This window comes from Saccostrea cucullata, unplaced genomic scaffold, assembly GCF_032062105.1.
Source record: "Saccostrea cucullata isolate Sc308-1 unplaced genomic scaffold, CSIRO_AGI_Scuc_v1 ctg105, whole genome shotgun sequence".
NCBI lineage: Eukaryota > Metazoa > Mollusca > Bivalvia > Ostreida > Ostreidae > Saccostrea > Saccostrea cuccullata.
The window spans coordinates 792,418-808,288 of record NW_026919155.1 but is presented as its reverse complement, the minus strand read 5'-3'; the positions used below and the strand labels follow the sequence as shown (position 1 = coordinate 808,288).

The 15,871-nt window shown below is 32.9% G+C and overlaps 2 protein-coding genes across 2 annotated transcripts in view; both read left to right on the top strand.

The window, feature by feature from the left end:
• The window catches only part of LOC134280849 (ATP-dependent RNA helicase A-like), a 309,572-nt gene that overhangs the window by 67,901 nt on the left and 225,800 nt on the right, over positions 1 to 15,871 (top strand). The gene's annotated exons all lie outside the window — the stretch shown is intronic.
• Positions 13,355 to 15,677, top strand: LOC134280415 (uncharacterized). Its single transcript, XM_062762822.1, has 3 exons — positions 13,355 to 13,419; positions 13,715 to 13,772; positions 15,100 to 15,677. Exons 2-3 carry the CDS (start codon positions 13,715 to 13,717, stop codon positions 15,375 to 15,377), a joined length of 336 nt encoding a protein of 111 aa, XP_062618806.1. The 5' UTR covers positions 13,355 to 13,419; the 3' UTR covers positions 15,378 to 15,677.

Sequence of the window (15,871 nt, the reverse complement as noted above, 5' to 3'; positions counted from 1 at the left end):
TTGTACATTACTTAGAGTTGGAGGATTAATACCCCAAGTGTAATGCTTTGTACAAATTCATACTCAAATGTACATTACTTATAGATGGAGGATTAATACTCCAAGTGTTTAGCTTTGTACGAATACATACTCAAATCTGCATTACTAAACAATGGGGGATTTTAAAATACCTCAAGTGTATTGCTTTGTACAAAATTATAGACAAATGTACGTCATCTAAAGATGGGAGATTATTACCTAACGTATTAATTCATACTCAAATGTGCATTATTTAAAGATGGGAGATTAATACCCCAAATGTATTGCTTTGTTCAAACACATACTCAAATGTGCATTATTTAAAGATGGGGGATTAATACCCCAAGTGTATAGCTTTGTTCAAACACATACTCAAATGTGCATTATTTAAAGATGGGGGATTAATACCCCAAGTGTATAGCTTTGTTCAAACACATACTCAAATGTGCATTATTTAAAGATGGGGGATTAATACCCAAAGTACATTGCTTTGTTCAAAACACATACTCAAATGTGCATTATTTAAAGATGGGGGATTAATACCCGAAGTGTATTGCTTTGTTCAAACACATACTCAAATGTGCATTATTCAAAGATGGGGGATTAATACCCCAAGTGTATTGCTTTGTTCAAACAAATACTCAAATGTGCATTATTTAAAGATGGGGGATTAATACCCCAAGTACATTGCTTTGTTCAAAACACATACTCAAATGTGCATTATTCAAAGATGGGGGATTAATACCCCAAGTGTATTGCTTTGTTCAAACACATACTCAAATGTGCATTATTCAAAGATGGGGGATTAATACCCCAAGTGTATTGCATTAATTGTTCAAACAAATACTCAAATGTGCATTATTCAAAGATGGAGGATTAATACCCCAAGTGTATAGCTTACTCTAATGTACTTTATTTAAAGATGGGAGATTAATACCCCAAGTACATTGCTTAGTTCTAATACATACTCTAATGTTCATTATTTAAAGATAGGAGATTAATACCCCAAGTGTATTGCTTTGTTCAAATACATAGACACTTGTGCGTGACATAAAGATGGGGGATTAATACCCCAAGTGTATTTCTCTGTGTAAATACATACTTAAATGTGAATGACTTAAAGGTGGGGGATTAATACCCCAAGTATCATTGGACTTAACATGAGTATAGTGCCTATAAAGAACTGTCATTCTTTGAGTATTTTGAAATAAAAACCTAGAAAAGGGACACATTGGAATTTCCTTTTTTATTCTGGAATGCATTATATGATATTCGTATACACAGTGAAGTAACAAAATCTTTTAACGAATCAATCTATTTAATGTTTTAAAAAATGGACCGATATTATACATTTTAATGATATTACAAATGTACAATGCACCAGATGTGACATTCTACCAAAGATTTAATAGCAGAACAATGTAGCAATGGTTTTAAACTTGTGAGTTAATTTAAAATTACGCTCGTTTATAAGTTATTGTAGTTTCACGAAAAATTAAACGTCATTTGTTATTTCTGTATTTGTTTTTACGTCTTTAGAGACAAAACTTGTCTGTTATCTGTTATTTTGACGGAACACCAAGGACACTTTTGATAAAACCTGTCTAAATATTGTAAACTGTGAAAATCCAAACCAACAACCAAACACTTCAATATTTTATTTGAATCTGTCCGATATTCAGTTGGTATGCATTCAAACACATGTCAGTGATCACCATGTGTGCACTCTTTTCTCTGTTTCCATTGATCAATAATTCAATATCATAATTTAGGACGACAAGATATTAAAAGTTCTTGCGAATATAAACTCATTATTAATTTTTTTTTACATTATGACTAACCATCTCGTGATTTTTCCTATTTTGTAAACTTACACAAAATTCCTTGTCACAATGCATTTGAATTCAAGATTCATTAATTGCCTCGCCCTTTACGAAAATATAGGAATCCCTCATAGGCGTAGTCACAGGGGGGGGGGGCAGCGGGGGCACTAGCCCCCCCCCCCCCACTTTCAGATCTGGGGGGGGGGGCAAGAGTATGTCTGTGCCCCCCCCACTTTTTAATGAAGAACAAAATCCACAACTTTTTCTTTACTATAGGAAATGTTCATTGAAGGGATAGTTGCCCCCTACCTTTTGACCCTAGTATAGTAATATGGAATAATTTTGGATTGGAATTGGAATTGAAAGTAACTTGCCATTGAAAAAGTTGGCCACTACCCCCCCCCCCCCCCCGAAATAGGATTTTCGAGTTTGGGGAACTTTCAAATTTCTTTCTTTTTTTTTGCTTGTCAAAGAATTTCTGGAGTTGAGCCCCCCCACTTTTAAGTTTGTGACTACGCCTCTGAATCCCTTGTTTTGGACAGTCATTGCTCTACAAAAGCCCAGTCTTGAAAATGTGTTCAGTGGTATGCAGTGCAAGTACATATTTGTTCAATATTTAACTTAAGCACGAAAACAGGATTTTTCTCCATGGAAGCAGAGAAATAAACACTGGTATCAGACATCGAGGTTAAATTATTAATAGCTCGGACTTTGGTTCGAGTAAAGTAACATTACTTTTGGCATGTAAAAAAGTGACAAGGTAAAATATTACAATCCGTCAACAGTCTAGAATTTTAGTAGGCATGGTTTGCGTTTTTACACCACCTAACCACAATACCGTTATAGCAAGAAGTTAAGATGCCTCACGCTTACTTTTCAACTCGATTTTAAATGTTTTTTTTTAATCGTACACAAATCATTTTCATTTGGAGTTAATCTCACCCAGTTGATTTGATACTATGAGCATATTGTGCATAATAAAAAATTTCTAAAACGAGTCAGATTATTAAAACATAAGTTGGAGATACAAGGATACTAAGAGTTTTGCTTAAAGTCAAATTTTGTATCTTTTATAACCAATTCACTGACCTTGTTACCAAATTCAATTAATTGTTAAGTTAAATATTGACTGACAATTGCCACGCAATTTGTTAAGGCATTAGTTTTACAAAAAAACTAGAGGTACTTTGAGCAATGAGCTCACTAAATGATACCCCCGCCTCCCATATGTTTCAAATGGCAAAGTTCATGTTTTACTCTGGGAGAACTGAAATAAGTGTCACGCCAAAAAGTAAAATAGAAAGTGCACAATGACCTTATGTTATAAAGAATCTGAGAAAGTATCTTTAATTTTTAATCAGTGGTACAGGAGGAGTTGCGGATAAGACTTAGTTACCTTTAATTACAGAAAGAAAGACGGTATTCATGTTTTGCTAAGAGAAACCCGATATATGTGTCCAAGCAAAAAGTAAATAAGTAAGTGCACAATGGCATTATGTAACAAAGATTGTAAAAGTCTCATAAAATTTCATTTGAACAGTGTTATAAAAGAAGTCGCGGATAAGAGATGAGTACCCCTTCTCTTACGGACGGACGTACAGACATCCCGATCACTATATACCCTCCCGCTTTTAAAGTGGTGGGTATAATAAAATGCTACAAATTTTCACGTTTGCCCGATAATTAATGCGGGTCTGTCCTGTCGACAGGGGATGCTTACTCTTCCAAGACACCCAATCACACCACTGATGTTTAGAGATTCTAGTAATATTAGTGTGGATAATGACTGTGTTTTTCCTTCTTTATTTTTTAAATGATAAAGGTCTTTAATCTTTCTTTTTAGGGCAGGATGGTATTTTTTCACGAGGACGATGCTGGAGTGTGGCAGCGATTTTCAGACTATTTTTATCTCCTTTAAAAGAAGAGCTCCATATAAAGATATAAAAAATGATCAAATTTTAAAGCTTAAATATATGAATTTTTTCTTTGTCAAATGATAGTTGACAGCTTAAGATACCATATGTAAAAAAATAAGTTAAATCTGGTGGTTAATTTATGATTAATTTGTTTACCCCCCAGCCTCCTTAATTCAATTTTGAGAGGGTTAATCATAACTTTTTTTCTATCACCGCTTCGTTTTTGGATATATTTTGCTGTTATATACTCGTAAAAATATGACATGTACATGTTATTTCCGAAAACTACTAAAGTTACATTTTTCAACGACAATCGCATTATGACCCATGACAATGGCATTATGTGACACTGTCAAAATAAACCTAATTGAAAAAAAAACTACACAAAACTATTAACAATCTTACAGTTAATCAAATTCATATTAAAGTTTATAAGGATACAACAATTGTTATTTATATAAATTAAAGTAAACAAGAACAAAATTCAAATAAGAATTCTCAACATTTGCAAAAGTCTGACAAAATTGCTGTCAACCCTCAGTTGGCAAAGAAAAAATTCATTTTAGTTTTAAAATTTGATCATTTTTGTATATCTTTTTATGGACCTTTTCTTCTAAAGGAGATCAATAAGATCTTAAAATGGTCACAAACATCCAGCCCTATGAAAAATCCAAAATTTGATCATATTCTTATAATAAAGCGTAGACGAATGCTCAATGAAAAGAATGAAGAAAAGCAGTGCCCATTTTGCGTAATATGGGTTAATATATAACTAACCTTTACATAACAATATTTACTTAAAAAAACTTTAATTTCAAAAAATAACCTTCATGTGATTTCTTTTCCAGAAATAGATGAAAAATGTAAAAATGTAAAGTAAGATTTTTAGCTCCAGGTTGTCGTATGTGGAATCAATTTTGTTTTGCTTGAAGGACATTAATATCGAACCTCGTGATAAATCAACAGTTTATCCAAAAAATATCTGGGTTACTACCACAGGATCTGGCAAGACTCAGGAGATATTGATATGTGGAAATGTGTCAAAAATCGATCGCAGAAAAAGGGAGATATCCTCGATCACTCCAAAGTTTTATCACAAATAAGATTCTCGCATCATCTAAACTTTATTCTGAAATTTATCAAAGATTATCCTAAGCAGATTTGATTGGTGAAATATTCAAAACACGTACAGAACCTATTAGCGTTATCTACCTGATTCAATAAACCCCTGTGCAGAAAAACAGTAAGAATCAATTACAAACTTCCTTCTACATTGAAAAAATGAAGTACCTTTGTAAAATGTCTTTAAAGTAATAAATAAATGGAAATGGTTATTGATGTTGCCAATTAATGGTTGTAAATTTTGATTTTAAAAAGTGAACCTGTAGTTCTCTGAAGTCCTTCCGCCGTTTACTGATAATAATACACCTTGACAAAATTATATAAAGAAGTAGGATATTGAATACAATTACCAAGAATCCAAGAATCCTACAAGCAAAGTACTGTTTAAAACCCTTTCCCTCTAAAATGGTATCTTTTAACCAAGAGTTCATGTTTTATGACATTATTACGACACACATCTTGCATTTCTAAGAGAAAATGGGAAAATGGTTCCAGTAAAGGACAAGATAGGATAAGCTTAAGACCCCTTTTTGGTCCCTGATTTTGGGTTGTCTTTCAGAATGATGCAACAGTCTAATCCATAAAAACCTGTTGTCATCCCTGCCACAAAATGAATATTGGTTCTAAGTTTTGAAATTCCCAGAGATCACAGAGAGGTCAGAAAATATATCAATCTTCGGATTTTCTCATTCTTATGCAAATTTTCATCAATTTTACAGCAGATTTTGTTTCAGGAAACATCGAGTACAAGCTTGCCTTCCTACCAAATTTACATATTTTATAAAGTATTATTAGACGCAACTTACAACTTATATGTAAAAATCTCAGACAGGCATGATTGTGCTCTATGTTTTCCGAAGAGAAAAGTATCTCAAATATGATGAAATTGTACCACAATTGAGGAAATTCGGGAAAATGACCTACTTCCGCACCCTCTAGTGGCTTCCATGAAAGTTTTGAATCCAAATTTGTGCTGGTTTTAAAGCAAGCATCATTTTCAGTTCTTAACTACAAACTATCACAATCAATTTTAACAATGTTCTGATTTTTACATAAAATAAGGGACCAGATTTGGCTGATAACCTACCTTGTCCTTTGAGTTTGTGAAAAAGTATTCCCTGTAGAATATTTGTTTAAAAAGCAATGTGTAGGGATTGTATTTATAAAGTTATCAAGATACCATTTGAAGACAGATAGAATTAAAGTACTTAATTAAGTACTGCTGATATATAAACTATTACTATAAATGTATTTTGTATGAAAATTCAACCCAGAATCCAGCTGATTATGAAGAAAAAAATATACAAGAAGATTTAAAAAAAATGTATTTGTTAATTAAAGAGGAATATAACATTGTAGAAATTGAGAATAATGAACAGTGATCACTATAAAAATGCAATAGTCAAAATGAATCGTACTCTTTTGCATATCCTATAATTTTTAAGACCCATTTACTCGTTTATTTATGAAGTTATCAATGAAACATATGGATATAACGAAGAGTATTCAAGATCAAAAGTCCATAAAACAATACAAAATAGGAGCAGAGCAAACACGGACCTCCGAAATATCAGTGTTTGGATCAGGTACCATGTAGGAGTGAGCATCCACAGCCGACCGGTCCCACCCGCCGTGTGCTCCTTGTCATGATCGGGAAATAACGGAAAAATCCGTCGTCAATTTAGTGTATAAACAATGGACTAACAATAAGTATGAAAAACGTCAGTCAGCATTTGACTCAATAAGTTGTATTTTCTGACAAGGTCATTGAATCGACCATAGAACTTACGAAATGTAGACTTTAAACGATACTGCTGATATTCTCATCTCATCAACTTGTTTGTCAATAATTTACATCTTTTTAGAAATTGTTCAGACGTAGAGCATGCTCTTGCGTATCGAATCAACATAAGTAAGGGAAGCTGACGATAGCAAAGTTAAATTCATCACGTTTATCATAGAGTTTGGTTGGATTACCATTAACTTCTTTTTCAAGTAAAATACCCAATCGTGAAACAGATGTGTAAAACTCTGTAGAAGTGATACAATGAATCATTCAGATAAGAGTGTTCTGTCTATCTTCTTTTATGGTTGATGCAATGATCTTGTTTGCAAATATAATCTGTCGATTAGTCAAACGATGACTGATATTTATCAAATCAATTGTTTGCTAATTATTTTGCCGCCGGATTATTTACAGACTTTTCCTTTTACCGATCAAGACCACGGGCATATAATGGGTATGTCTACAGGGCATGTTTACTCCTCCAAGATACCTCATCCCACCTCTGTATTCAGAAGTCTGAGTTTGCTCTGCTCACAACTTGTAATGCTTAAGTGGACTTGGAGGATGATTATTTATGGTTAACTTCACATTCCATCATTTCAAATCGATTTATCTTAATATTATCCAAGGACAACTTTGTATCAAACATTATATTTTGAATGAGATCATGAAATAAATAAATTTGACTGTAAACATACAAATTCGTGCAAGAAACATCAAAAGTGCTGCTTAAAAAGATGAAATTTTCAGACTGATATATGATATGGTATTAAAAATACAAATATGCATATTTTTCATAAGAAGAGTAGTCGAAACATTGCGCCTTTGTTTACAAGATGGGGGCTTAAGCCAGTGTTATATAAAATGTCACTTGCTATACATTGTAATGCTGTATTGAATAGAAAAGGTAAGATATTCTTAAAACATTTTAGATATATTGGATTTTGTCAAAAGATTTAAAAATTAAAATATAAATTACTTATTTTGCTACTAGTATTAACCAATTAAATATCAAAAACGAAGCTAGTCTTACAGATTTCCAGCATCAATAATTTAAGTTAAGTCGATAACAACATTTTTATCCATCCATTTAGAAGAAAATGCAAGTTCTTACTTAATATTTTATCTTAAAAGCAAAATTTCTATTTTTATGCGGATTTAAAATAAAAGATGTCAATGATTTAATTCATATAATTTAAACGACAAATCGAGATTCACATTAAGTAAACAAACAGACACGTAATACAAACAATGCAAGAAAATATCATATCAAGCAAAAATTGTACAGATTTCATTTCCAAAGAATTGTTCAGCACCAAGTTGATAAAAATAAATTTTAAATGATCATGATGATATTGAATGTATTTTTACATCGCTCAAAATTAGATTTTTATATAAATTTATTCAAATCATTTATTTATTATTATTTTTATTGATTTTGATTTTATTTAACAACGTTAAGAACACCTTTTCGTTTTGTTTTTTTTTTTTAGATGAAGAAAGTTGTGGTTGTTACGTTTGTCATGGTAGTATGTTTGACTGTCAACGAAAGTATGCTGTTTTTGATTTTTCTTTTTTTTTTTTTTTTTTTTTAGAAAGAAAATTGAATACTAGATAAAATATCGATCTCTGTATAAAATTAATTCTTTGAGATATTGAAGATATAGAAAAAAAAAAATAAAATAAAAATTTCCTTCGTATATAAATGCCTTTAATTGCCTCTGAATATAAAAAAAAGAATCTTTGTGGCTTTGAAGTGCATGCATAAAACACCATCTTTTACACAGTTATTTTAAAAAGGGATAATTTTTTGGATATTTGTGGACAGGATTTTGTGATGGCGCTGGTCTTCCCACTACAACTGAAAACCTTTCATCTCCTGGTGAGAGCATCAGTAGTGCTACTACTGCGACGGATAAAACTAGTTCAGACACCTCCCCATCAGATGGCAACGGGGCTGCAGGAGAAAGAACCGCAAGTGCCTTAGTTACACTGCTATCTTTAGGATCTTACTTTGTAATAGAGTTGAGGTAGTTGAAATACTGTTCAGAACTCTCAAAACAAATTGACGAACCATGATTCATGCATGTGATTTTATGTTATTTAATGTTCTTTTTCACAAATTCTTCAGTACTGCAGATAAAAAAAAAGAAACAGAAATACACACACACACAGAGAGAGAGAGAGAGAGAGAGAGAGAGAGAGAGAGAGAGAGAGAGAGAGAGAGAGAGAGAGAAAAGAAAAAGAAAATGCAATTGTTATTTTGCTTAATAAAACATCTTCAATATCTCAGAATATATTTCCTTATTGAAATGGGACATAGAAACTTTTCGACATTTCCCACTGGAATCGGAAAAATACCATCTGCCTAAGACGACTACAGCTTTTACATCGTCAAATTTCCTTATTCATGTAGTAATATTCCACTATCACCTGTTAATTGAGTTCATATCTCCCAACGTATTTGCAACTCAAGCGTTTGCTCTGGGTACGATGAATGTTTAAAGCGAGGTATGCTACTCACTGACAAGTTGATGTTACTATCAATTCAACAATCTCTTTAACTCGGCATTTCGTAAATTCTATGGTCTTTATAATGACCCTTTTAGCAAATGCAACTTCTTATTGGGTCTTTCTTGGCTGACTTTTTTCATACCAATTGTTAGGCATTTTTTTTCCACTAAATTTGAGTAGCAAATGTCCCGTTTAGCTGAACATTACATAGGGCTTAAAGCGGGTGTGACCAGTCAACGGGAATGCTTACTTCTGCTGATTCCAACTCTGGAATTTCAGTTCTAGAATTCTCGAATTCTAGAAATACAAGTTGAAAAGTCATACAGTTTTTTGCTACTGATACTGGTCAATATTTTGTTTTTGAAAAAGGAAAAAAAATCCTTAACATTTTTAGCAATAGCCAACCAATGCGAATAATTAAAGTCATTCAGCATTTAACTAACGATAGATTATATTTGCTGACAAGGTCATTGTATCCACCATAGAACTTGCATGACAAGTCATGACATCAAACGAGACTGTTGATATCTTTGTTTTATAAACTTCTTGCTAAGGATCTAGATCCCTTTATTGATAGATTATTAACAAAAGATCGTAACCAGGGGCCCGTGTTTTATGCCAAGTAAGACAAGCTTTAACACTTTTTTGATCTATAATCAAGCCCGAAACACATTCATTGAAATGGGATTGGAGGAATCAAATGAAGCAGGATTTGTCTAAAATCTTATACATAAATTAGGAAGAAAAACACTTGCTGTGGCTTTCAACTCCCCACGTAGATATATCAGTAAACAATGATTATTTCCATTCTTATGCCCATACGACATAATCCCAATGAGCTTGAAATAAAAGATAACACAGAGTCTGACACATCTCAGTCATATTTAGATATTTTACTTGAAAAAAACGTTAATGGTAATCTAAAACCAAGCTTTATGATAAATGTGATGACTTAAACTTTTAATCGTCAACTTCCCTTACTTATGCAGTAATATTACCTTCATCACCTGCTTACGGTGTTTTTATCTCTCAGTTGATTCGATATGCAACAGCATGCTCTACTCATGTTCAATTTCTAAAACGAGGTAAATTATTGACAAACAAGAGGCCCATGGGCCTTATAGGTCACCTGAGCATTATGCAACAACTCTCCAGTGATTGAATTTGATTCATGTTTTAAGCCAGATGCTATGGCATTCACAATTTTGAAAGAGGCCGCATTGATCATCATAACTATACACTAAGAAGTTGCTTAGTTTGGTTACTTAATACTTATAGGCAAGGTAGGGGAACAAAAAATGAATGTCAACTAATTAGTAATATTCAGAATTAATCAGTAGTGCCCCTACCACACATGAACCCCTGACCCTTAGGCCTAGATCCACACATTGCACAATTTTTTAAAAGGCATCCTTGCTTTTCAAAATATTTGATTAATACCAAGAAGCAGATTTCAAAAAAATCATTCATTTTCAGTACACACCCCCCCCTGGGGAACCCATGAACCTGGGGCCTTGAAATTCACAATTCTGGAAGATTATGGCCCTTGCTCATCATAACTATATAGGAAGTTCATCTGCTTAATACCCAGGATCAGAGAAGAAGATTTTCAAAGAATTCATGTATTTTCACTATATAATCAATAGAGCCCCGCCCTAACACAAGAACCCCTGACCCTGGGGTCATAAAATTCACAATTTTGGTAGAGGCACTCTTGCTCATCATAACTATGTACTTAGTTGGTTTATTTAATACCTAGGAGCAGAGAAGAAGATTTTCAAAGAATTCATGTATTTTCACTATATAATCAATAGAGCCCCGCCCTAACACAAGAACCCCTGACCCTGGGGCCATAAAATTCACAATTTTGGAAAAAGCATTCTAGCTCATCATAACTATGCACTTAGTTAGTTTATTTAATACCTAGGAGCAGAGAAGAAGATTTTCAAAGAATTCATGTATTTTCACTATATAATCAATAGAGCCCCGCCCTAACACAAGAACCCCTGACCCTGGGGCCATAAAATTCACAATTTTGGAAAAAGCATTCTAGCTCATCATAACTATGCACTTAGTTAGTTTATTTAATACCTAGGAGCAGAGAAGAAGATTTTCAAAGAATTCATGTATTTTCACTATATAATCAATAGAGCCCCGCCCTAACACAAGAACCCCTGACCCTAGGGCCATAAAATTCACAATTTTGGAAAAAGCATTCTAGCTCATCATAACTATTCACTTAGTTAGTTTATTTAATACCTAGGAGCAGAGAAGAAGATTTTCAAAGAATTCATGTACTTTCACTATATAATCAATAGAGCCCCGCCCTAACATCAGAACCCCTGACCATGGGGACATAAAATTCACAATTTTGGTAGAGGCATTCTAGCTCATCATAACTACTAGTATGTACTTAGTTAGTTTATTTTAAACCTAGGAGCAGAGAAGAAGATTTTCAAAGAATTCATGTATTTTCACTGTATAATCAATACAGCCCCGCCCTAACACCAGAACACCTGATCCTGGGGTCATAAAATTCACAATTTTGGTAGAGGCACTCTTGCTCATCATAACTATGTACTTAGTTAGTTTATTTAATACCTAGGAGCAGAGAAGTAGATTTTCAAAGAATTCATGTATTTTCACTATATAATCAATGGAGCCCCGCCCTAACACCAGAACCCCTGACCCTGGGGCCATAAAATTCACAATTTTGGTAGAAGCATTCTAGCTCATCATAACTATGCACTTAGTTAGTTTATTTAATACCTAGGAGCAGAGAAGAGGATTTTCAAAGAATCCATGTACTTTCACTATATAATCAATAGAGCCCCGCCCTAACATCAGAACTCCTGACCATGGGGACATAAAATTCACAATTTTGGTAGAAGCATTCTAGCTCATCATAACTATGTACTTGGTTGGTTTATTTGATACCCGGGAGCAGAGAAGAAGATTTTCAAAGAAATAATGCATTTTCACTATATACTTATTTAGCCCCGCCCTATCACTAGAACCCCTGACCCTGGGGCCATGAATTTCACAATTTTGGATAAGGACTCAATGCTTATTACAATCATACAAACAGTTTGACTGCTTGATGCCCAGGAGTAAAGAAGAAGATTTTTAAAGATTGCATTAATTTTAGTGGTTTTGGCCCCACCCCTCAGGCCCCAGGGGGTCAGGGATCATGAAATTCACAATTTTTGTTCCCCTTTATCCATAGATGTTTTGTGCCAAATTTGGTTGAAATTGGTTTAGTGGTTGCAGAGAAGAAGCTGAAAATGTTCAAATGTTAACGCACAACGCACGACGCACGACGACGGACGAAAACGGATAGCAATAGGTCACCTGAGTTTACTCAGGTGACCTAAAAAGTTGATGAAACAAGAATACCAGCATTCCTGTTAACTCATAAGCTGTATGGTTGATTTAATGACCTTGTCAGCAAATACAATTTATCTTTGAGTCAAATGCTGACTGACGTTTTTATGCTTGGATACTAATTGTTAGGCTATTACATTTACAATGAATTGTCGACGGATTGTTCCGTTATTTCCCGATCATGACAAGGAGCACACGGCGGGTGTGAACGGTTGTCAGGGGATGCTCACTCCTCCATGGCACCTGATCCCACCTCTGATGTTTTGTATACGTAGGTCCGTGTTTGCTCCGCTCCTATTTTGTAAGGTTTAATGGTTTTATTAGCTCAAATACTTTTCGTTTTCTCCACATATTTCATGTATGTGTTTTCCCCTAAAACGTACCAAATTACCAATCTGAACATGATGTATTAACTAATATGCTGAAATCAAAGCTGATTTTACCAACATTTGATTACAGAGTTGTTTGTGAGTAAATGTTTCCAAAATTTTGCAATGCGACTACAAATACTCGTGTTTTGTAAATCTGTTACTATGAATTTTTTTCAGTGTGAATATTTATGTCCGTATTTTGTAAAAGGTTTATTTTACAAATTTTGAATCAGTTTCAGTTTTCAACTTTCAATTTACTCTAAAAGGACTTTAGTTTTACAACATTAAAACCAGTATTTCGTAGCATGGAGTATGGGGTATTTGATTTGATTTTACAAAGTATAGATAACAAGTGAAAAAAATAGTTGAATCGAAAGTCAATAAACTTTGGTATAGTTAATCTTGTCTCTCATGACAAATTTTGTTTTGCTATAAAAGAAAGTTTAAAAGCTTTACCCAGAGAGTGGGGTCTTATATCGAGAAAGGTAAGATCGGGCGAATCTTATTTCTCACTGGACTGTACATTCATACAAGTGTTCAAAGAAGTGATTCTTTTGTAATAATAGTCAAGTTAAATTTCTTTTTTTTTAATGCCTTTTATTTCAACTAAATTTGCTAATTAAAAAGGTCACATCCAGAAGCTTATATTTTTAACTAAATAAATAAATTAATTAAATGTTCTGAACATATCTTTTTTCCAATAGAAAATTTTGAAACGTGTTTTAAGATATCATTAAAAAAGTTTTTGAATTGTACAGTTTCTTTTTTCTTTCTTTGTAGATGATGAACAAAATTGTTTTTGCCTTGCTTTTTATTTTTATTATTTGTGTTCATGAAGGTAAGTTTTGTTACTTTTATTTAACTCATGTAGCTCATTAAATTACTAACGAATTATTGTAAACGTGTAAATTGGGAGGATGCAAATTTGTCAATGAACAAAATTTCGCAAACGTGTACTCTCATGCAAACGCAAATTGCACATATCCTTTATTTAAAACAAATTAAGTGTTATTTATTTTAATTACCTTAAAATAACACCTTTGCAAACGTTTTGTTACATGGACAAAGCAGGATTATAACCCTTAATTATTCTCACAATGTCAAAATTTTGTGATTTCGGAACTCCACTCAAACCCTTGAAGTGAATTCGCTATTTAAGGACAGATGATACAAACAAACTTTTTTCAAAAAAATTGAAAATAACAACTTGGGTCATGTTTAATAAATGAGATAAATAAGTTTTACCGCTTAGTTTTTATTTTTTATTCAAAGTTGTACAAATATGGAATTTGAAGTGAGAAATATTTGTATAGAAAACTACAGTAATACGGATGGTTTCAAAAGGGTAGAATTTTGAACGTCACAGAAGGTTTACAATTTCTTTATATTCTAGAAAATTATTATTTGTATCATTTGCAATGAAATTGGGTTATTTAAAACATATATACCAATCCATGTATCCAGTTTTTGTTTGTATCATCTTTCCTTAAAATTTAATTTAATCAATATTTTATTATGAAAAAATATAATAGGATTGGACAGCAGGCACTGCCTATATAAGTCCTCTCCATAAAATCTTTCCTTTTTGACTAGAAATCTAGAAAGCTTATTTTCCCTTTTTTCTGTCTAGGACTAACAGCATTTATTGTAGGCAATTTTATTGTAAACAAATATTATTCGTCCTTCAAATAGAAAGTGTCAATATTGTAGGATTTTGGACAATCTACTTTAAATGATACATCGGGAATTATTAATATTTGGAAAAGCGTTCTCCTTTTAATCACAAAATATAAGCTCTTGCGTTGAGCAGTTTGAAAATGACGACTTTGAAAAATATTTCTCATTGGTTAGTTTATTATTACCCATTACATCATGTGTAGCCACTAACACAACGTTTAAACAGTAACTTATATCAAGGACTTGTGTTGAGTTCCGAAATCACAAAACCCTGACATTGTGAATCTGCAACTTAATTTCCATATGCTACAAGCATTGTAATGTCTAAGTATTTAATGATCGTCAAAAAGTTAATGTTGACAAAACTTTGAAACCTTTTCTTTTCTTTTTCTCTTAATGTATTCTTGTAATTTTTTTAAGTTGTTCTTTCAAAAGTAATACATATATAAGTATATATTTTTAATGAAATGCTTATGATAAAATTTAAGGAGTTCTAACGCAAACATCTGCATCTGGTGGAGCAGCTAGTGGTGGATCAAGCGGTAGTGGATCAAGCGGTGGGAGTGGATCTGGTGGGAGTGGATCTAGCAGTGGTGGAACAGGCGGTACAGGAACTGGTGGAGGTAGTTCTAGTGGCGGTGGAGGATCAGGCGGAGGTGGGAGCGGATCTGGTGGTGGCGGAGGAGGCTCAAGTGTTATAACCGGAAATGGCGTATTGACATTATGTGCCCTTATTGTTTTTGCTGTGATTTTAAAACTCAGATAGTGGGCATATAGCGGATTATATACATTGGAAACATCAGTACATGTAGAGAGACATTTCAGAGTAATTAAGGTCATAGATAGTATTCAATCCAGTGTTTCTCTAATTTAATCATGCTTAATATAGTGCTTTTTCTCTAGAGTCTTAAACATTAATATATTGTATTTAAATCATAATTTGCATAATCAACTTCCTAGCTTTAAAGCAGTTTTCAACTACCATGATCAAGAAAATTTATACAGCTGATAAAAAAGCTTTATACTGTTTGCAAGATTTTGTCAAATTTTGAAAACAACTTTTCAACAGAGATTATTAATAAATTTGATTGCATTGTGAGGATTTTTCTTCACATGTAAACTTCCGATACGTTCACTTGGTTCATTTTTTTTGGGCCAATTATTAATTCTCTTTATTAAAGCAGAATCATTTCATGATGTTATTAAAAAACATATCTAAAAACATTTTCCCCTAACATTGATGTCATTTGATTTATCGTT

Coding starts and splice junctions, on each gene's coding strand:
- LOC134280415 (XM_062762822.1), top strand. CDS start 13,715: ATGATGAACAAAATTGTTTTTGCCTTGCTTTTTATTTTTATTATTTGT. Junction 13,773..15,099: donor TATTATTTGTGTTCATGAAG/GTAAGTTTTGTT, acceptor ATAAAATTTAAG/GAGTTCTAACGCAAACATCT.